At 52.2% G+C, this 20,682-nt stretch overlaps 1 protein-coding gene across 2 annotated transcripts in view; it reads left to right on the top strand.

The window, feature by feature from the left end:
- Positions 1-221: 221 nt before the first annotated feature.
- Positions 222-20,682, top strand: part of mat2b (methionine adenosyltransferase 2 non-catalytic beta subunit methionine) — a 38,462-nt gene continuing 18,001 nt past the window's right edge. For both annotated transcript variants that reach the window (XM_060837379.1, XM_060837380.1), the window contains exons 1-2: positions 222-311; positions 16,525-16,719. In XM_060837379.1, coding sequence (XP_060693362.1) covers positions 249-311; positions 16,525-16,719 — 258 coding nt within the window. In that variant the 5' untranslated portion in view covers positions 222-248. The remainder of the gene's footprint in view (positions 312-16,524; positions 16,720-20,682) is intronic.

Below are 20,682 nucleotides of genomic sequence, written 5' to 3'. Positions count from 1 at the left end.
GAGCGATTCCAGCCAAAGCGATGATTGGTGAAGGCTATGTCCATCAGAAAGGGTACATACTGATTGGTCAATTAGCCGGTGACGAAAGGTAATATGGGCGAGCACACGAGGTAATGCGCCGATTGGTCAGTCAGAGTGTCCGTCAGGGCGGTTGCCATGGTGAGAGGACGGTTCCTGTGTTGGAGGCTTGTGATTGGCTCATACCGTTGTTAGTCTGAGTCTTTCGCTCGAGTTGGAGTCGCTCGGTCATGGTGGGTCAAGGCAAGGAGCTCAAGATCCACTTCAGCCCGGGGTGTGTCCGGCTGCTGGAGGTAAGAGGTACACCGCCGTTCCCTTCCCTACCCCTACCCGGGCGGCGGCCTGGATCGGGCGCTATCTCCACCGCGAGTGGGTAAACAATCCCGGATCAGGCCCAGGCCCCGAGCCCCTCCAGGCCCCAGTCACCACAGCACAGTCCGAGGGAGTGCCGCACTGCCAGAGGGTCAGTGCTGAGGGAGCGCCGCACTGTCGGAGGGTCAGTGCTGAGGGAGCGCCGCACTGTCGGAGGGTCAGAGGGTCAGTGCCGAGGGAGCGCCGCACTGTCGGAGGGTCAGTGCTGAGGGAGCGCCGCACTGTCGGAGGGTCAGTGCTGAGGGAGCGCCGCACTGTCGGAGGGTCAGTGCTGAGGGAGCGCCGCACTGTCGGAGGGTCAGTGCTGAGGGAGCGCCGCACTGTCAGTACTGAGGGAGCGCCGCACTGTCAGAGGGTCAGTGCTGAGGGAGCGCCGCACTGTCGGAGGGTCAGTGCTGAGGGAGCACCGCACTGTCGGAGGGTCAGTGCTGAGGGAGCGCCGCACTGTCGGAGGGTCAGTGCTGAGGGAGCGCCGCACTGTCGGAGGGTCAGTGCTGAGGGAGCGCCGCACTGTCGGAGGGTCAGTGCTGAGGGAGCGCCGCACTGTCGGAGGGTCAGTGCTGAGGGAGCGCCGCACTGTCGGAGGGTCAGTGCTGAGGGAGCGCCGCACTGTCGGAGGGTCAGTGCTGAGGGAGCGCCGCACTGTCGGAGGGTCAGTGCTGAGGGAGCGCCGCACTGTCGGAGGGTCAGCGCTGAGGGAGCGCCGCACTGTCGGAGGGTCAGCGCTGAGGGAGCGCCGCACTGTCGGAGGGTCAGCGCTGAGGGAGCGCCGCACTGTCGGAGGGTCAGCGCTGAGGGAGCGCCGCACTGTCAGAGGGTCAGTGCCGAGGGAGCGCCGCACTGTCAGTACTGAGGGAGCGCCGCACTGTCGGAGGGTCAGCGCTGAGGGAGCGCCGCACTGTCGGAGGGTCAGCGCTGAGGGAGCGCCGCACTGTCGGAGGGTCAGCGCTGAGGGAGCGCCGCACTGTCGGAGGGTCAGCGCTGAGGGAGCGCCGCACTGTCGGAGGGTCAGCGCTGAGGGAGCGCCGCACTGTCGGAGGGTCAGCGCTGAGGGAGCGCCGCACTGTCGGAGGGTCAGCGCTGAGGGAGCGCCGCACTGTCGGAGGGTCAGCGCTGAGGGAGCGCCGCACTGTCGGAGGGTCAGCGCTGAGGGAGCGCCGCACTGTCGGAGGGTCAGCGCTGAGGGAGCGCCGCACTGTCGGAGGGTCAGCGCTGAGGGAGCGCCGCACTGTCGGAGGGTCAGCGCTGAGGGAGCGCCGCACTGTCGGAGGGTCAGCGCTGAGGGAGCGCCGCACTGTCGGAGGGTCAGCGCTGAGGGAGCGCCGCACTGTCGGAGGGTCAGCGCTGAGGGAGCGCCGCACTGTCAGCGCTGAGGGAGCGCCGCACTGTCAGCGCTGAGGGAGCGCCGCACTGTCGGAGGGTCAGTGCTGAGGGAGCGCCGCACTGTCGGAGGGTCAGTGCTGAGGGAGCGCCGCACTGTCGGAGGGTCAGTGCTGATGGAGCGCCGCACTGTCGGAGGGTCAGTGCTGAGGGAGCGCCGCACTGTCGGAGGGTCAGTGCTGAGGGAGCGCCGCACTGTCGGAGGGTCAGTGCTGAGGGAGCGCCGCACTGTCAGTACTGAGGGAGCGCCGCACTGTCAGAGGGTCAGTGCCGAGGGAGCGCAGCACTGTCAGTACTGAGGGAGCGCCGCACTGTCAGAGGGTCAGTGCCGAGGGAGCGCCGCACTGTCAGAAGGTCAGTGCCGAGGGAGCGCAGCACTGTCAGTACTGAGGGAGCGCCGCACTGTCAGAGGGTCAGTGCCGAGGGAGCGCCGCACTGTCAGTACTGAGGGAGCGCCGCACTGTCAGAGGGTCAGTGCCGAGGGAGCGCCGCACTGTCAGTGCTGAGGGAGCGCCGCACTGTCAGAGGGTCAGTGCTGAGGGAGCGCCGCACTGTCAGAGGGTCAGTGCTGAGGGAGCACCGCACTGTCAGAGGGTCAGTGCTGAGGGAGCGCCGCACTGTCGGAGGGTCAGTACTGAGGGAGCGCCGCACTGTCAGAGGGTCAGTGCTGAGGGAGCGCCGCACTGTCGGAGGGTCAGTGCTGAGGGAGCACCGCACTGTCAGTACTGAGGGAGCGCCGCACTGTCGGAGGGTCAGTGCTGAGGGAGCGCCGCACTGTCGGAGGGTCAGTACTGAGGGAGCGCCGTATTGTCAGAGGGTCAGTGCCGAGGGAACGCCGCACTGTCAGTGCCGAGGGAGCGCCGCACTGTCAGTGCCGAGGGAGCGCCGCACTGTCGGGGGGTCAGTGCTGAGGGAGCACCGCACTGTCAGTACTGAGGGAGCGCCGCACTGTCGGAGGGTCAGTGCTGAAGGAGCGCCGCACTGTCGGAGGGTCAGTGCTGAGGGAGCACCGCACTGTCAGTGCTGAGGGAGCGCCGCACTGTCGGAGGGTCAGTGCTGAGGGAGCGCCGCACTGTCGGAGGGTCAGTGCTGAGGGAGCGCCGCACTGTCGGAGGGTCAGTGCTGAGGGAGCGCCGCACTGTCGGAGGGTCAGTGCTGAGGGAGCGCCGCACTGTCGGAGGGTCAGTGCTGAGGGAGCGCCGCACTGTCAGTGCTGAGGGAGCGCCGCACTGTCGGAGGGTCAGTGCTGAGGGAGCGCCGCACTGTCAGAGGGTCAGTGCCGAGGGAGCGCCGCACTGTCGGAGGGTCAGTGCCGAGGGAGCGCCGCACTGTCGGAGGGTCAGTGCTGAGGGAGCGCCGCACTGTCGGAGGGTCAGTGCTGAGGGAGCGCCGCACTGTCAGTACTGAGGGAGCGCCGCACTGTCGGAGGGTCAGTGCTGAGGGAGCGCCGCACTGTCGGAGGGTCAGCGCTGAGGGAGCGCCGCACTGTCGGAGGGTCAGCGCTGAGGGAGCGCCGCACTGTCGGAGGGTCAGCGCTGAGGGAGCGCCGCACTGTCGGAGGGTCAGCGCTGAGGGAGCGCCGCACTGTCGGAGGGTCAGCGCTGAGGGAGCGCCGCACTGTCGGAGGGTCAGCGCTGAGGGAGCGCCGCACTGTCGGAGGGTCAGCGCTGAGGGAGCGCCGCACTGTCGGGGGGTCAGCGCTGAGGGAGCGCCGCACTGTCGGAGGGTCAGCGCCGAGGGAGCGCCGCACTGTCGGAGGGTCAGCGCCGAGGGAGCGCCGCACTGTCGGAGGGTCAGCGCCGAGGGAGCGCCGCACTGTCGGAGGGTCAGCGCCGAGGGAGCGCCGCACTGTCGGAGGGTCAGCGCCGAGGGAGCGCCGCACTGTCGGAGGGTCAGCGCCGAGGGAGCGCCGCACTGTCGGAGGGTCAGCGCCGAGGGAGCGCCGCACTGTCGGAGGGTCAGCGCCGAGGGAGCGCCGCACTGTCGGAGGGTCAGCGCCGAGGGAGCGCCGCACTGTCGGAGGGTCAGCGCCGAGGGAGCGCCGCACTGTCGGAGGGTCAGCGCCGAGGGAGCGCCGCACTGTCGGAGGGTCAGCGCCGAGGGAGCGCCGCACTGTCGGAGGGTCAGCGCCGAGGGAGCGCCGCACTGTCGGAGGGTCAGCGCCGAGGGAGCGCCGCACTGTCGGAGGGTCAGCGCCGAGGGAGCGCCGCACTGTCGGAGGGTCAGCGCCGAGGGAGCGCCGCACTGTCGGAGGGTCAGCGCCGAGGGAGCGCCGCACTGTCGGAGGGTCAGCGCCGAGGGAGCGCCGCACTGTCGGAGGGTCAGCGCCGAGGGAGCGCCGCACTGTCGGAGGGTCAGCGCCGAGGGAGCGCCGCACTGTCGGAGGGTCAGCGCCGAGGGAGCGCCGCACTGTCGGAGGGTCAGCGCCGAGGGAGCGCCGCACTGTCGGAGGGTCAGCGCCGAGGGAGCGCCGCACTGTCGGAGGGTCAGCGCCGAGGGAGCGCCGCACTGTCGGAGGGTCAGCGCCGAGGGAGCGCCGCACTGTCGGAGGGTCAGCGCCGAGGGAGCGCCGCACTGTCGGAGGGTCAGCGCCGAGGGAGCGCCGCACTGTCGGAGGGTCAGCGCCGAGGGAGCGCCGCACTGTCGGAGGGTCAGCGCCGAGGGAGCGCCGCACTGTCGGAGGGTCAGCGCCGAGGGAGCGCCGCACTGTCGGAGGGTCAGCGCCGAGGGAGCGCCGCACTGTCGGAGGGTCAGCGCCGAGGGAGCGCCGCACTGTCGGAGGGTCAGCGCCGAGGGAGCGCCGCACTGTCGGAGGGTCAGCGCCGAGGGAGCGCCGCACTGTCAGTACTGAGGGAGCGCCGCACTGTCGGAGGGTCAGCGCCGAGGGAGCGCCGCACTGTCGGAGGGTCAGCGCCGAGGGAGCGCCGCACTGTCGGAGGGTCAGCGCCGAGGGAGCGCCGCACTGTCGGAGGGTCAGCGCCGAGGGAGCGCCGCACTGTCGGAGGGTCAGCGCCGAGGGAGCGCCGCACTGTCAGTACTGAGGGAGCGCCGCACTGTCAGAGGGTCAGCGCCGAGGGAGCGCCGCACTGTCAGTACTGAGGGAGCGCCGCACTGTCAGAGGGTCAGTGCCGAGGGAGCGCAGCACTGTCAGTACTGAGGGAGCGCCGCACTGTCGGAGGGTCAGTGCCGAGGGAGCGCCGCACTGTCAGTACTGAGGGAGCGCCGCACTGTCGGAGGGTCAGTGCCGAGGGAGCGCAGCACTGTCAGTACTGAGGGAGCGCCGCACTGTCGGAGGGTCAGTGCCGAGGGAGCGCCGCACTGTCAGTACTGAGGGAGCGCCGCACTGTCGGAGGGTCAGTGCCGAGGGAGCGCCGCACTGTCAGTACTGAGGGAGCGCCGCACTGTCGGAGGGTCAGTGCCGAGGGAGCGCCGCACTGTCAGTACTGAGGGAGCGCCGCACTGTCGGAGGGTCAGTGCCGAGGGAGCGCCGCACTGTCAGTACTGAGGGAGCGCCGCACTGTCGGAGGGTCAGTGCTGAGGGAGCGCCGCACTGTCGGAGGGTCAGTGCTGAGGGAGCGCCGCACTGTCAGAGGGTCAGTACTGAGGGAGCGCCGTATTGTCAGAGGGTCAGTGCCGAGGGAGCGCCGCACTGTCAGTACTGAGGGAGCGCCGCACTGTCAGAGGGTCAGTGCTGAGGGAGCGCCGCACTGTCGGGGGGTCAGTGCTGAGGGAGCACCGCACTGTCAGTACTGAGGGAGCGCCGCACTGTCAGAGGGTCAGTGCTGAAGGAGCGCCGCACTGTCGGAGGGTCAGTGCTGAGGGAGCACCGCACTGTCAGTGCTGAGGGAGCGCCGCACTGTCGGAGGGTCAGTGCTGAGGGAGCGCCGCACTGTCGGAGGGTCAGTGCTGAGGGAGCGCCGCACTGTCAGAGGGTCAGTGCTGAGGGAGCGCCGCACTGTCGGAGGGTCAGTGCTGAGGGAGCGCCGCACTGTCAGTGCTGAGGGAGCGCCGCACTGTCAGAGGGTCAGTGCTGAGGGAGCGCCGCACTGTCAGAGGGTCAGTGCTGAGGGAGCGCCGCACTGTCGGAGGGTCAGTGCTGAGGGAGCACCGCACTGTCAGTACTGAGGGAGCGCCGTATTGTCAGAGGGTCAGTGCCGAGGGAGCACCGCACTGTCAGTACTGAGGGAGCGCCGCACTGTCAGAGGGTCAATACTGAGGGAGTGCCGCACTGTCAGAGGGTCAGTGCCGAGGGAGCACCGCACTGTCAGAGGGTCAGTGCTGAGGGAGCGCCGCACTGTCGGAGGGTCAGTGCCGAGGGAGCGCCGCACTGTCAGTGCTGAGGGAGCGCCGCACTGTCGGAGGGTCAGTGCTGAGGGAGCGCCGCACTGTCAGTGCTGAGGGAGCGCCGCACTGTCGGAGGGTCAGTGCTGAGGGAGCGCGGCACTGTCGGAGGGTCAGTGCTGAGGGAGCACCGCACTGTCAGTACTGAGGGAGCGCCGTATTGTCAGAGGGTCAGTGCCGAGGGAGCACCGCACTGTCAGTACTGAGGGAGCGCCGCACTGTCAGAGGGTCAATACTGAGGGAGTGCCGTATTGTCAGAGGGTCAGTGCCGAGGGAGCACCGCACTGTCAGTACTGAGGGAGCGCCGCACTGTCAGAGGGTCAATACTGAGGGAGTGCTGTATTGTCAGAGGGTCAGTGCTGAGGGAGCGCCGCACTGTCGGAGGGTCAGTGCTGAGGGAGCGCCGCACTGTCGGAGGGTCAGTGCTGAGGGAGCGCCGCACTGTCGGAGGGTCAGTGCTGAGGGAGCGCCGCACTGTCGGAGGGTCAGTGCTGAGGGAGCGCCGCACTGTCGGAGGGTCAGTGCTGAGGGAGCGCCGCACTGTCGGAGGGTCAGTGCTGAGGGAGCGCCGCACTGTCGGAGGGTCAGTGCTGAGGGAGCGCCGCACTGTCGGAGGGTCAGTGCTGAGGGAGCGCCGCACTGTCGGAGGGTCAGTGCTGAGGGAGCGCCGCACTGTCAGTACTGAGGGAGTGCTGTATTGTCAGAGGGTCAGTGCCGAGGGAGCACCGCACTGTCAGTACTGAGGGAGCGCCGCACTGTCAGAGGGTCAGTGCCGAGGGAGCACCGCACTGTCAGTACTGAGGGAGCGCCGCACTGTCAGAGGGTCAATGCCGAGGGAGCACCGCACTGTCAGTACTGAGGGAGCGCCGCACTGTCGGAGGGTCAGTGCCGAGGGAGCGCCGCACTGTCGGAGGGTCAGTGCCGAGGGAGCGCCGCACTGTCGGAGGGTCAGTGCCGAGGGAGCGCCGCACTGTCGGAGGGTCAGTGCCGAGGGAGCGCCGCACTGTCGGAGGGTCAGTGCCGAGGGAGCGCCGCACTGTCGGAGGGTCAGTGCCGAGGGAGCGCCGCACTGTCGGAGGGTCAGTGCCGAGGGAGCGCCGCACTGTCGGAGGGTCAGTGCCGAGGGAGCGCCGCACTGTCAGTACTGAGGGAGCGCCGCACTGTCAGAGGGTCAATACTGAGGGAGTGCTGTATTGTCAGAGGGTCAGTGCCGAGGAAGCGCCGCGCTGTCGGAGGGTCAGTGCCGAGGGAGCGCCGCACTGTCGGAGGGTCAGTGCTGAGGGAGCGCCGCACTGTGGGAGGGTCAGTGCTGAGGGAGCGCCGCACTGTCAGTACTGAGGGAGTGCCGTATTGTCAGAGGGTCAGTGCTGAGGGAGCGCTGCACTGTCAGTGCTGAGGGAGCGCTGCACTGTCAGTGCTGAGGGAGCGCCGCACTGTCAGTGCTGAGGGAGCGCCGCACTGTCAGTGCTGAGGGAGCGCCGCACTGTCAGTACTGAGGGAGCGCCGTATTGTCAGAGGGTCAGTGCCGAGGGAGCGCCGCACTGTCAGAGGGTCAATACTGGGGGAGTGCTGTATTGTCAGAGGGTCAGTGCCGAGGAAGCGCCGCGCTGCCGGAGGGTTGGTGCCGAGGGAGCGCCGCGCTGCCGGAGGGTCGGTGCCGAGGGGGTGCCGCGCCGCTGGAGCTAGAGGGAAAGGTTAAATAGGCTGGAGCTGTTTTCCCTGGAGAGCCGGAGGCTGAGGGGTGACCTCATAGAGATTTACAAAATCATGAGTGGCATGGATCGAGTAATTAGACAAGATCTTTTCCCTGCGGTCGGGGAGTCCAGAACTAGAGGGTATAGGTTTAGGGTGAGAGGGGAAAGATATAAAAGAGACCTCGGGGGCAACTTTTTCACGTGTATGGAATGAGTTGCCAGAGAAACTGGTGGAAGCTGGTACAATTGCAACATTTAAAAAGCATCTGGATGGGTATATGAATAGGAAGGGTTCGAGGAGATTTAGGCCAAATGCTGGCAGGTGGGACTAGGTTGGGTTGGGATATCTGGTCGGCGTGCATGAGTTGGACTGAAGGGTCTGTTTCAGTGCTGTAACTAGCTATGACTCTGAGTGATAGTCTACAGAGGGCTAAAGGCAGGTTAATGAGTGGACGCAAATTTGGCACATGCAGTATAGTGTGGGAAAATGTAAGGCTATGTACTTTAGCAGGAAGAATAGAAAATCTGAATATTATAGTTGCAGCACAGTGATTAGTTGTGTATCAATCATGAATTGTTTATCATCTATGATCAGTGGTCATGACCAAGGAAATGGAGTATTAGCCTACATTTCAATGGTAATGGAGCATCAAAATCGAGAAGGCATTAGTCAGACCACATCTGGAATACTGTGACCCCTCTTTTGGACCCCTTATCTGATGAAAGATGAATTGGTGTTGGAGGCAGTCCAGGGAAGATTCACTCTTCTGATCCTGGGTCAGGGTGCGTTTTCTTAGGAGAGTTTGACTAGATTAATCTTGAGTTCAGTGAAGTTTTGAAGAATGAGAGAAGACATTATTGAAACCTGCGAGGTTTTTAGGAAATGTAACAGGTTAGATGCAGAAAGGTTGTTTCCTCTTCTGGGAGAATTTAGCACCAGAGGCGCAAACTCAATCAGGGGTTGCTCACCTCAGACGAATGAGGAGGGATTTTGTTTCCAGTCTGTCATGAACCTGTGGAATTCTTTATTGCAGAGTACTTTGGACTATATTGTTGAGAATGTTTAAGGCTGAAATTGATAAAGACTTTTAATCAGTTAGTGAATCCAGAGTTATGAGGATAAGGCAGAAAAGTGAAGTAAAGAACCATCAAATTAGCTGTAATCTGGGGCAACAAGTTGGCTCATTGGTTCATGCTGCTGCCTCTCAGCGTCAGGGACCTGGGTTCAATTCCAGCCTCGGCGATTGGCACAATCTCAAGTTGACACATTCTCCCCGTGTCTGCGTGGGTTTCCTCCAGATGCTCTGGTTTCGTCCTACAATCCAAAGATGTGCAGGTTAGGTGGATTCGCCATGCTAAAATGTTAGGTGCATTAGGGCTCAGGAGTAAGTGTAAGGAAATGGGTCTGGGTGGGTTACTCCTTGAGGGGTTGGTGTGAACTCATTGGGCCAAAGGGCCTGTTTCCACACTGTAGGTAATCTAATCTAATCTTGTTAAATGGCAAAGCAGATTCAGTGGACCAAATGGCCCACTTCTGCTTCTCTGCCTTGTGGTGTTAACATAGATTAAGTGGTTCTTTAAGTAATTGTAGATTTTAGGAACCTGAAGTGTGCACTGGCAGCTGTATTTCTTGCATTGGAACAGTGACTGTTCATTGACTGAACTGCTTAGAAGTGGCCGGAGGTCTTGGAGCATGCGGAATACATACATTCTTTCAGAACTCTGGAATTTGTTCTGGCCTTTCCCTGAAATACCTGTTCATCCTGCCTTATGTTCTACAACACTTTCTGTTATGCTGTCTCTTTGGGGACAATTCCACGTATTCCATACAACTTCAGTGTGATAACGTTTTACCTGTATAATCTGAGGAGCTTTTATCTTTTAACCTTGGGCCTCTGCCTTCCATTCAATCATCTGTGGTAATCTACAACATTTCGCTTTATTTTAATAAATAATTGTCTTTAAAACCTCTCCAATCATAGAGTCATACAGCATGGAAGCCAACCAATCCATGCAAAACAGTCTCAATGTTGAACCTTCTGTTCGCTTTCACGTCAATACCAGAATCTTCAGGATATCTCTGGGACCTGAAGATGAGAGCTTTAGCTTTTTTCTGGAGTGCCTGAACATACAATGATACAACTTTCATTTATCTAAAGCCTTTAATATACATGAATGCCAGAAGGTATGGAAATATTAACCCTAACACTGATATCAGACTTGATCAACATTTTGGGGAAGTTCTTAAGGTGGGGTGGAAGAGGTGGAGAGGTTTAGATAAATTTTTGAGCTGTGGGACTAAGCCATGAAGACACAGCCTCCGATAATAGAGCCAAGACCACAGGGGACATGCCAGAATTAGAAAAATGGAGAGTTGAATTTCTGAAGGAGTTAGTAAAGGTGGGAAAGAGTTGAGCGACAATTTTATAATTGAAGCGTTACCAACTGAGAGCTGGTGTAGGTCAGCGATGGATGATTTGGCATGTATCAGATACATCAGCCAAGTTGGCCAGAATTGATAGTTTTAAAAACTCTGCTTTAATCTAATATACAGGATGTATGAGATCATTGAACCCTGGGCTTTCCTGTTGGATAATGGACAGCTGATTTCTTGCTGTCTTTTCTCTGTCTCCATTACCTGGGAGTTCTCTCATGTAGTCTGAGGCCTGTACTGATCTCTCAACCATCCTGACTAATAATCAGCTAATGCTTATATCTGTTCATAAACAGCCAATCTGCTCACAGCATTCTCTTATGTTCCTCCCTCAAACAGTATTTAGTTAACTTTTACAGAATTTGTGATAAGCTGATACTGGGTAAAGAGTATGATGAGTGGACTGAAATTCTGCATAAAACAGTATCAGGTTTCCCTAATAGCATCTTTAAAATAGTTTGAAAGCAGTTACTTGAAGATGACTGTTAGTGTCTGCACAGTATATATGATAGATCATTGTGCAGAAGGTATGCAGCTGTCTACATCACTCAGTGTGACTGACCAGAAGTGGTACATTCAGGCCAAAGTCTTGAGCAATTGGAGAGGTCAATAGGGTATCTTAATCTCATTTGGGAAAACAATGATTTGTAGTAATGCCTAGAGTCAGGAACCTTGAATGAAAACAAGTGACTAGGGAACATAACCAAAAGGAGTAGGCCTGCTACAGCATTCATTATGATCTCTTATTGTCACTTCATTGTCTTGATACCTTTGCTTCAAAGCTCAAAAGTATGTTGATCTCAGACTTGAACACACTCTGTCTGAGAATCCGTCCATAGCAGTTTGGAGTGGAGAATTCCAAAGTTACGTAACTCTCTATAGAGACATACAAGATAATAATAGAGACAGATAAGATAATCAGAGGGTTAGATAGGGTGGACAGGGAGCGCCTTTCTCCAAGTATGGTGATGGCGAGCACGAGGGGGCATAGCTTTAAATTGAGGGGTGATAGATATAGAACGGATGTCAGAGGTAGTTGCTTTACTCGGAGAGTAGTAGGGGTACGGAATGCTTTGCCTACAACAGTAGTTGATTTGCCAACTTTAAGTGCATTTAAGTCAACATTGGGCAAGCATATGGACGTACATGGAATAGAGTAAGTTAGATGGGCTTCAGATTGGTATGACTGGTCGGCACAACATCGAGGGCTGAAGGGCCTGTACTGCGCTGTAATGTTCTATGTTCTCTAGGAGTCATAGAGATGTACAGCATGGAAACAGACCCTTTGGTCCAACCCGTCCATGCCGACCAGATATCCCAACCCAATCTAATCCCACCTGCCAGCACCCGGCCCATATCCCTCCAAACGCTTCCTATTCGTATGCCCATCCAAATGCCTCTTAAGAGTTGCAATTGCACCAGCCTCTACCAATTCCTCTGGCAGCTCATTCCATACACATACCGCCCTCTGCGTTTTAAAAAAAAGTTGCCACTTGGGTCTCTTCTTTATCTTTCCCCTCTCACCCTAAACCTATGCCCTCTACTTCTGGACTCACTGACCCAGGGAAAACAATTTGCTTATTTACCCTATCCATGCCTCTCATAATTTTGTAAACCTCTATAAGGTCACGCCTCAGTATCCGTGCTCCAGGTAAAACAGCCCCAGCCTGTTCAGCCTCTCCCTGTAGCTCAAATCCTCCAACCCTGGCAATATCCTTGTAAATCTTTTCTGAACCCTTTCACATTTCACAATATCTTTCCGATAGGAAGGAGACCAGAATTGCACGCAATATTCCACCAGTGGCTTAACCAATGGCCTGTACAGCTGCAACATGACCTCCCAACTCCTGTACACAATATTCTGACCAATAAAAGAAAGCATCAGAAGTCGTCTTCATTATCCTATCTACCTGTGACTCCACTTTCAAGGAGCTATGAACCTGCACTCCAAGGTCTTTTTGTTCAGCAACACTCCCTAGGACCTTACCATTAAGTGTATAAGGTCTGCTAAGACTTGCTTTCCCAAAATGCAGCACCTCACATTTATCTGAATTAAACTCCATCTGCCACTTCTCAGCCCATTGGCCCATCTGGTCAAGATCCTGTTGTAATCTGAGGTAACCCTCTTCGCTGTCCACTACACCTCCAATGTAGGTGTCGTCATCTGCAAACTTAATAACTGTCCCTTTTATGCTCGCATCCAAATCTTTATGTAAATGACAAAAAGCAGAGGACCCATCACCGATCCTTGAGGCACTCCACTGGTCACAGGCCTCCAATCTGAAAAACAACCCTCCACCACCACCCTCTGTCTTCTTCCTTTGAGCCAGTTCTGTATCCAAATGGCTAATTCTCCCTGTATTCCATGAGATCTAACCTTGGTAATCAGTCTCCCATGGGGAACCTTGTCAAATACCTTACTGAAGTCTATATAGATCACATCTACTGCTCTGCCCTCATCAATCCTCTTTGTTACTTCTTCAAAAAACTCAATCAAGTTTGTAAGGCATGATTTCCCTCACACAAAGCCATGTTGACTATCCCTAATCAGTCCTTGCCTTTCCAAATACACATACATCCTGTTCCTCAGGATTCCCTCCAACAACTTGCCCACCACCGAGGTCAGGCTCACTGGTCTGTAGTTCCCTGGCTTGTCTTTACCACCCTTCTTAAACAGTGGCACCACATTTGCCAACCTCCAGTTTTCCGGCACCTCACCTGTGACTATCGATGATACAAATATCTCAGCAAGAGGCCCAGCTATCACTCCTCTAGCTTCCCACATAGTTCTAGGGTACACCTGATCGGGTTCTGAGGATTTATCGACCTTTACCCGTTTCAAGACATCCAGCACTTCCTCCTCTGTAATCTGGGTATCTTGCAAGATGTCACTATCTATTTCCCTAAAGTCTATATCGTCCATATCTTTTTCCACAGTAAATACTGATGCAAAATAGTCATTTAGTATCTCCCTCATTTTCTGCGGCTTGGACAAGAAATCTCCATTCCGCTCAGACCAAAGTGACCCATCCTTCAGCCTGAATCACCAGCTATGAGTCAGACTGTCAGACCTTTTTGTTTTCTCGTTCATATTCATAGAGTCATAGAGATGTACAGCACGGAGTCATGGGAAGTAGAGGTTGTTGGCTGTGCCAGCATTAGTTTCCTGTTCCTAGTTGTCCTTGAGAATGTGGTGGTGGTGGTGAGCTTCCTAGTTAAACCAATGCAAGTGTAAGTCGGCCCACAATGCCATAGGGGAAGGAATACCTGGATTTTGACCCAGCAGACACTGAAGGAATGGCAATACATTTTCAAGTCATTGTGGTGAGTGACTTGGAGAGAAACTTGCCAGTGGTGATGTTCTGATGTATTTGCTGCCATTGTCCTTCTAGATGGTCATGATCATAGGTTTGGAAGGTGTTGCCTCGGTGAATTTCTGCAGTGCCTCTTGTCGATGGTACACAGTGCTACTGCTGAATGTTGGTGGGATTAAAGGGGGATGGGGTATGGGGAGTGAATGGCACACCACTGAAAAGCAATCAGGTGAGCTGTTTTGTCTTAGATGGTGCTGAGCTTTTTGAGTGTGTTGGTACTGCATTTATCCAGGCAAGTGGAGGCTATTCAATTACACTGCTGATGGCAAACAGGCTTTGGGGAGTCAGGAGGTGAAGTACTCTGGGCAGGCTGCTAACTTCTGACTTGCTCTTAAAGCCACATTATTTGGCTAGTAACAGTTCAGTTTACGATCAATGGTAACCTCCAGGATGTTGATATTCAGGGATTTGATGATAGTAATACCTTTGATTGCCATGGGGTGATGGTTAGATTCTCTCTTCTTGAAAATGTTCATTGCATCTTCATTTGTGTGGTTTGAATGTTACTTAACGTTGGTCAGCCCACACATGGATATTGTTCAGGCCTTGTTGCTTTTGAAAATGGACTGCTTCAGTATCTGAAGAATCACAAATGGTGCTGAATATTGTGCATCAGTGAACACCCCAACTTCTGACCTTATGATGGAGGAAAGCTTGGTGAAGCAAATGAAGATGGTTGAGCTGAGGGCACTACCCAGAGAAGCTCCTGCGCAGGTGATCTGGAGTTGAAATGACTGACCTCCAACAACCACAACCATCATCCTTTCCGCCCAGTATGACACTGAGCAACATCGAAACTTTCCGCTGATTCCTCTGATATTTGTGGAATCACCTCCTCCAGTGAATTGTTTAATTGTCCACCACCATTCGTGACTGCAACGTGTGGGAAAGATTGTTTCCCTTGTGGAAGAATGTAGGATCAGAGGGCGTGATCTCCGTGTAGAGAGTCACTCGTTTAAGACAGATGAGTAATTTCGTCCCTCAGAAGTGGTCAATCTGTAATACTCTTTAATGTAGAGGATTGTTGAGGCTGGGTTGTCGGATTTATTCAATGGTGAGAGATTTTTGATCATTCAGCATCATGGGAAAAAGCAGGAAAGTGGAGTTGAGAATTATCAGGTTGACCATGATCTCATTGACGTTTGAGTTGAATGCTGTTACATCTAATGGAGTGCAAAACTGACATCTGATCAGGCAGGTTGTGGAATTGCTTAACTATATCACCTGCTGCTTTTGCTGTTTGACAGCATCAGGTTCATGTCGAATTTTTCATCATTGAAGACAAAAAATGTTAGATGAAAAGTCATCTAGACTCGAAACATTAGCTTGCTTGGATGCTGCCTGACCTCCTGTGATACCCGCTGAAAATGTGTTGCTGGTCAAAGCACAGCAGGCCAGGCAGCATCTCAAGAATAGGGAATTCGACGTTTCGAGCATAAGCCCTTCATCATCCTGATGAAGGGCTTATGCTCGAAACGTCGAATTCCCTATTCCTGAGATGCTGCCTGGCCTGCTGTGCTTTGACCAGCAACACATTTTCAGCTGTGATCTCCAGCATCTGCAGACCTCATTTTTTACTCCTGTGATACCCAGCATGTTTTGTTTTCAGTACAGATTCCAGCATTTGTGGTAATTTTCTCCTTCATACTTTTGTTATTAGTGCTGGTGCTGCTTCTGGCATGGCCTCCTGAATGCTTCAGAGAACCAGTGTTGACCCTCTGCCTTATTGATAACGGTAGAGTCAGGAATACACCAGACCATGAGGTTGCACATTGTATTGGAAATTTAGCTCCACTGGCTGGATGGCTGGTTTGTGATGCAGCGTGATGCCAACAGTATGAGTTCACAGTGCACTAGCTGGGGCTACCATGAAGGATTCTCTTTTGAACATATCCCCTCACCTGACGCCTGGTGAACCTCAGGTTAAGCCACCATCAGTCATTCCTCTGTAATGTCTTTTGACCTGATAAGACCATGGTGACTTTACCTTATCTTCAATTCTGCTCATGAGGAAAAGATATGTTGTGCTGTGTTAGAAGTGCCATGTAAATCAAAAAGGAAGCAAATGTACACAGTCTGGTCAGTGAATAATGCGCAATCTGATAATTCTCAGCAATGGGGTAAATAACAGATCTGATTGAAGGTTGAATATTGACCATATGCCTGAACACTATCCTCCTGAATCTGGTACTTGCATTCAAAACCAACATTAAGCAAATGAATCAAGGAAAATGCAGGAAACACAGTCAAAATCAATGGGCTGACTTCTGCTTGGCAAGATACAATGTGCAATCTACCACTGGAATCAGTACTGAGACCTCACCTTTTTATAGATTACATAAATGACTTGAATGAAGGTAAAGTTGCTAATTCTGTTGAGACAGCGGTATAGTGGGTGGAAAATTAAGTTGTGAAGGGGTGATGAGCTTGTAAAGGGATATAGGTAGGTTAAGTGAGTTGGCAGAGATCTGGCAAATGGAGTGTAATGTGAGAAAATGTGAAACTATGCTCTTTGGAGGGAAGAACATAATGAAGCATTTTATCTACGTGAAGAGAGATTCTACATCTATGCGATGTAGAGGAATCAGGATATCCTAGTGTGCAAATCCCAGAAGGACAGAATGCAGTTACAGCAAGTAATTAATAATTACAATATTAACATTCATTGTAAGGAGATTGAATACTAAAGTAGGGAGATTATACTTCAACCATATAGGGTCCTGGTGAGACCACGTCTGGAGTACTATGTACTGTATCCGTCTCTTTATTTACAGAAGGATGAAAATGCATTGTGAGCAGTTTAGAGGGTTACTGGGTTAATACCTGGAATGGGTAGGTGTGTTTAAAGACAGTGATACTACCAAAGAGAGTATGGTTAGCTATTGAGTGGTTGTTGCATCTTTTGTTGCAGGTGGAAACGTCCGTACCGGACCGACGTGCCCTGATCACTGGTGCAACAGGACTGCTTGGCCGTGCTGTATATAAGGAGTTTCTGGAAAATGACTGGGACACAGTGGGCTGTGGTTACAAGAGAGCACGACCTAAATTTGAAAAAGTGAACTTGATGGATCATGGGGCAGTGCGACAAATTATTCAGGATTTTAAGGTATTGAATGTGAGCATGTTCTGCGGAGATTTTGTTTCCTTGTGAAATAGTTATGAACAAGTTTTGGGCATCCATTCTCACTGGAACAGGGCTGCTGGTCGGGATTATTCTTTCTGGTGCTCGCTTTATTGGCTTGATCCCTTTTATTGAGGAACTTGCCATATACAGTGTTGATTAATCTTAATTTCTTGGACATTGTATTACTCTTCATGTCTGAGTTTAAAATTGCACTGACTATGGGTTGACTTATTTGGCTGTGTAGACATCACAAGAAAGGCCCATGTTGTCTTCACATAACATCTAAAAATCTCCTCATACTAGCAGAAACATTGGTTAATGATTGGGTCTTCAGTTGGGAACTAGCAAGTAACAGGGATCGTGAAGTTGACATAGATAAGTTGGCAAGAGGAACTGCATGGAATTAAAGAATGTGAGCTTCTATTGAGCCTATTAAGACCTTCCAGATTACTATGTAGCCATTAAAGTATAGTAACTTCCATAATTTAGGAAGTACAGTGGTCACTTTTGTACCCAGAATCCCACGACCATCTACAAAATGATGATGAGATAATTTGTGTAAGAGTTATTTTAATGAATAAATTTTGCCTGCTGCTGTTTACAAAACACCATGGGATCTTATATGTGCAGCTGAGAAGGTGGACCCAACCCCTGCTGTGTTGTTTCAAACACAAAACAGCAAATCTGAGAGTGGAGTATTGTAAATGTATGCCAAGTCTGGAATTTATATTCTATTCAAGTGTCTGAGTGGGTTTTAACGGACAGTGCTCTGATTAAAGGGGCAAGTGAGAGTGCTACCTACTGATCCCTTATTTTGTAGAAATTAGCCCAGCTGGTGTCACCTCTCCTTCCTCAAACAACATCCTAATTGTGTGTGACTCCTTGTTTCATTCAATCTGAAATGTTCTCTGTTTATCTAGCTGTCACAAACTCCAGTAGAATGTTCCCCATCCCTTGGTGTAAAACATGTTTTGCTGGTCTTGTCCTCACTCTTGACTCCCAAACACTGATAATAGGATGTTTCCATCCACTTTGTCCCACCTTGTAATAACATGAAATATTTTTACCAAGTCATCATGTAACTTTCTCTGTCCAAATAACACGGAGAATGAATACCGGGTTTTTTATAATTTTATTCAATCCCATTATTGCCACCTCCACCCTCACCTGTTCCAATCCCATCCAGATTCTTGAGTACTCCTTTCAGTTCTAGTTCTACACCTCTGGATATGTCTGGGAGGGAGTACAGCATAAACTTACAGCAATGATTCCAGCACCCCGCTCTCACAGGGTTCATTTGTCAGGGGAGATTATGTAAATTACTGTTGCATTTAAAATTTACAAGATTAAGAGGTGACTTGATTGGAGTTTTCAAGATATTGAGAGGAGCAATTTGAATAGATAGAGAGAAACTGTTTCCTCTGGTTGAGTATACTAGGGACAGGGTCATGGCTGAAACAATAGAGCTGGAGATTTCAGAAGTCTGGGTTAGAGAAGCACTAGCACAGAAATTATAATCTTAGAAATCTTTCCGCAAACATGAGTTGTTCAATTGAATGCAAGCGTTAAATATGAAACTGATAAATGTTTTGTTGAACTAAGATATTGTGGAATATGGCAAAGTTTGAGTACTTGTCATAAGATCATGCAGATATGGTGTCCTTGAATGGTGTGGAACAGACCAGAGGGACGAAATGGTTTTCTCTTGTTCCTATGTTTCTAATAATTTATAGGTATTCTTGCTAGACATGAGACACTTGGTACACCTGGACCCCGATATTCCAGCCTCTGTATTGTTGGAGACCAGGCGTATCTTGAAAGGTGTGTTGGCACCTCTCTGAAATGATAACTGACTGGGAAGTTTAAATCTTTGGGAAATTACTTAGTAATTGCAACCTTCCAATAAATTCCCAGGTCTGAGTCAGAGTATTCGGAGAGTTCCTTGTCTTGCCTGGGTGGCACAGTGGCTCAGTGGTTAGCACTGCTGCCTCACAGCACCAGGAACCCGGGTTTGATTCCAACCTGTCTGTGTGGAGTTTGCACATTCTCCCTGCATCTGTGTAGGTTTCCTCTGGAGGCTCCGGTTTCCTCTGGAGGCTCCAGTTTCCTCCCGCAGTCCAAAGAGGTACAGGCCAGGTGAATTGGCCATGCTAAATTGCCCATAGTGTTCAGGGATGTGTAGGTTAGGTGTATTAGTCAGGGGTAAATATAGGATAGGGGGAATGGGTCTAGATGGATTACTCTTCAGAGGGTCGGTGTGGACTTTTTGGGCGGAAGGGCCCGTTTCCATACTGTAGGGATTCTGAGTTCATAATTAGGAAATATTCAACAGATTAAATTCACATTGCTGTCCCGTCCCATGACTCACCCTACCCTGCTCCCTCTCCTACTTTAAAACTGCCAAACCTACTTTAAATATTTTAAAAGGGTATATGTGCTGATCTGTACAAAGTCCAAATTGGTTTCATATGATGGAGGTATCTGAGATCCATCACTTTCTGAAATCTAGCTGTAAAAGTCACTGACAGGTAAGTGGATACATTTTAATAGGTTTACTGTCAGCTGAATCTTTCCTGACAGTAATTGGAAGATCTGGGCAAATGTTAGTTTAGATTTGATTTACTGATCTACAGTAACCTTGTCAAGTATCATTTCTCTTTCCTAGTACTCCAGGATTTACAATTTTATGATTTGTGTATTTACTTCATGTTTTAATTTTGACTTAACAATGTATGTTTAATTAATGATCTAATGGATTACTCGTGGAATGTAAATTGTTTAATGGGACAAAGACTGTACTGGAGAAGACAATCCTTCATCAGAATGTTACACCCAGTGACCCCTCATCACTGGAACTGCAATGTTGCTTCTCCTTTCTGTCCACAGATACTACCAGACCTGTTGAGTTTCTCCAGTAATTTCTGTTTTTTTGTTTCCGATTTCAATATCTGCAATTCTTTTGTTTGATTTTTGTGTTTGATGGAATTTATGGAGAAGCTTTACTCTCTATCTAACCCTGGGGATTACACCTACCCTGGGGATTACATCTGCCATGGGAGTGTTTAACTGGAGAGTATGAAAGGAGCTTTCCTCAGTATCAGTGGTTAATTTTTATTTTCCTCTCCCAGGGGTTAATTTCTGGTTGTTGGGCCTATTTTCTCATTCTCATTAATTTACTAGATGCTGCTGTCTCCTTCTGTAATTGTATTGACATATGGGGTATTTCGACTCTTTCACAATTAGAATTAGAAATAATTCACTCATTTTTTTCAAAATTAACACACAAATTAATGGAAAATTAATTAACATCAAATTCATTTTCTATTAAACCTGGAGCCACAATGTGCTGGCATTAATTTCTCAGAGCCAGCAGAATCTAAATTGGTGCAAGGCAACAGGCATTAATGAACAAAATAACTGGGGCACATCTCTACACATGAAAAGCCTGCACCCTAAAAACACCGACTGCAGACTGATGAGGTCCCAGCTAATTAGTTTCTATCATATATGGATGAAACTGAAACATTTTAACCAGCAGTTTCTGCCTTATTCACTGCAGGTTGGTAAATTTAATTCTAGCTTGAGATCCATTTAGCAGAGTTCACGACAGTATGATCCACTATGGTTTTTTTTTAACAGATTTCTGAACCTATGTAGCCTTAAACTGGATACTCCACATTGATATCTGTCACAATTCAATTGAGGAATTGTGTTGCTTGATGAGCTCCCCTCTTCCCATGGTTTGCATATCAGTTAAAGATTTAATCAGATTCCTCAATAGTTCCCAATTTCCAGTCTGATAACAAAACACTGACCAGGTTTTCGCGCTTAACAAGAAACTACTCTTTATTGACTCCTCGATCCTAACCTAGACCTCAGTAAAAGGCTTCCCCACTGGCTCCCTCGCTGCTGGCTCTTAGCTGTTTGTCCAATCACAGGTGCGGA

Source organism: Hemiscyllium ocellatum, chromosome 16 (genome assembly GCF_020745735.1).
Source record: "Hemiscyllium ocellatum isolate sHemOce1 chromosome 16, sHemOce1.pat.X.cur, whole genome shotgun sequence".
NCBI lineage: Eukaryota > Metazoa > Chordata > Chondrichthyes > Orectolobiformes > Hemiscylliidae > Hemiscyllium > Hemiscyllium ocellatum.
Note: the sequence above shows the minus strand (reverse complement) of the source record. Positions and strands in the feature narration are given on the sequence as shown.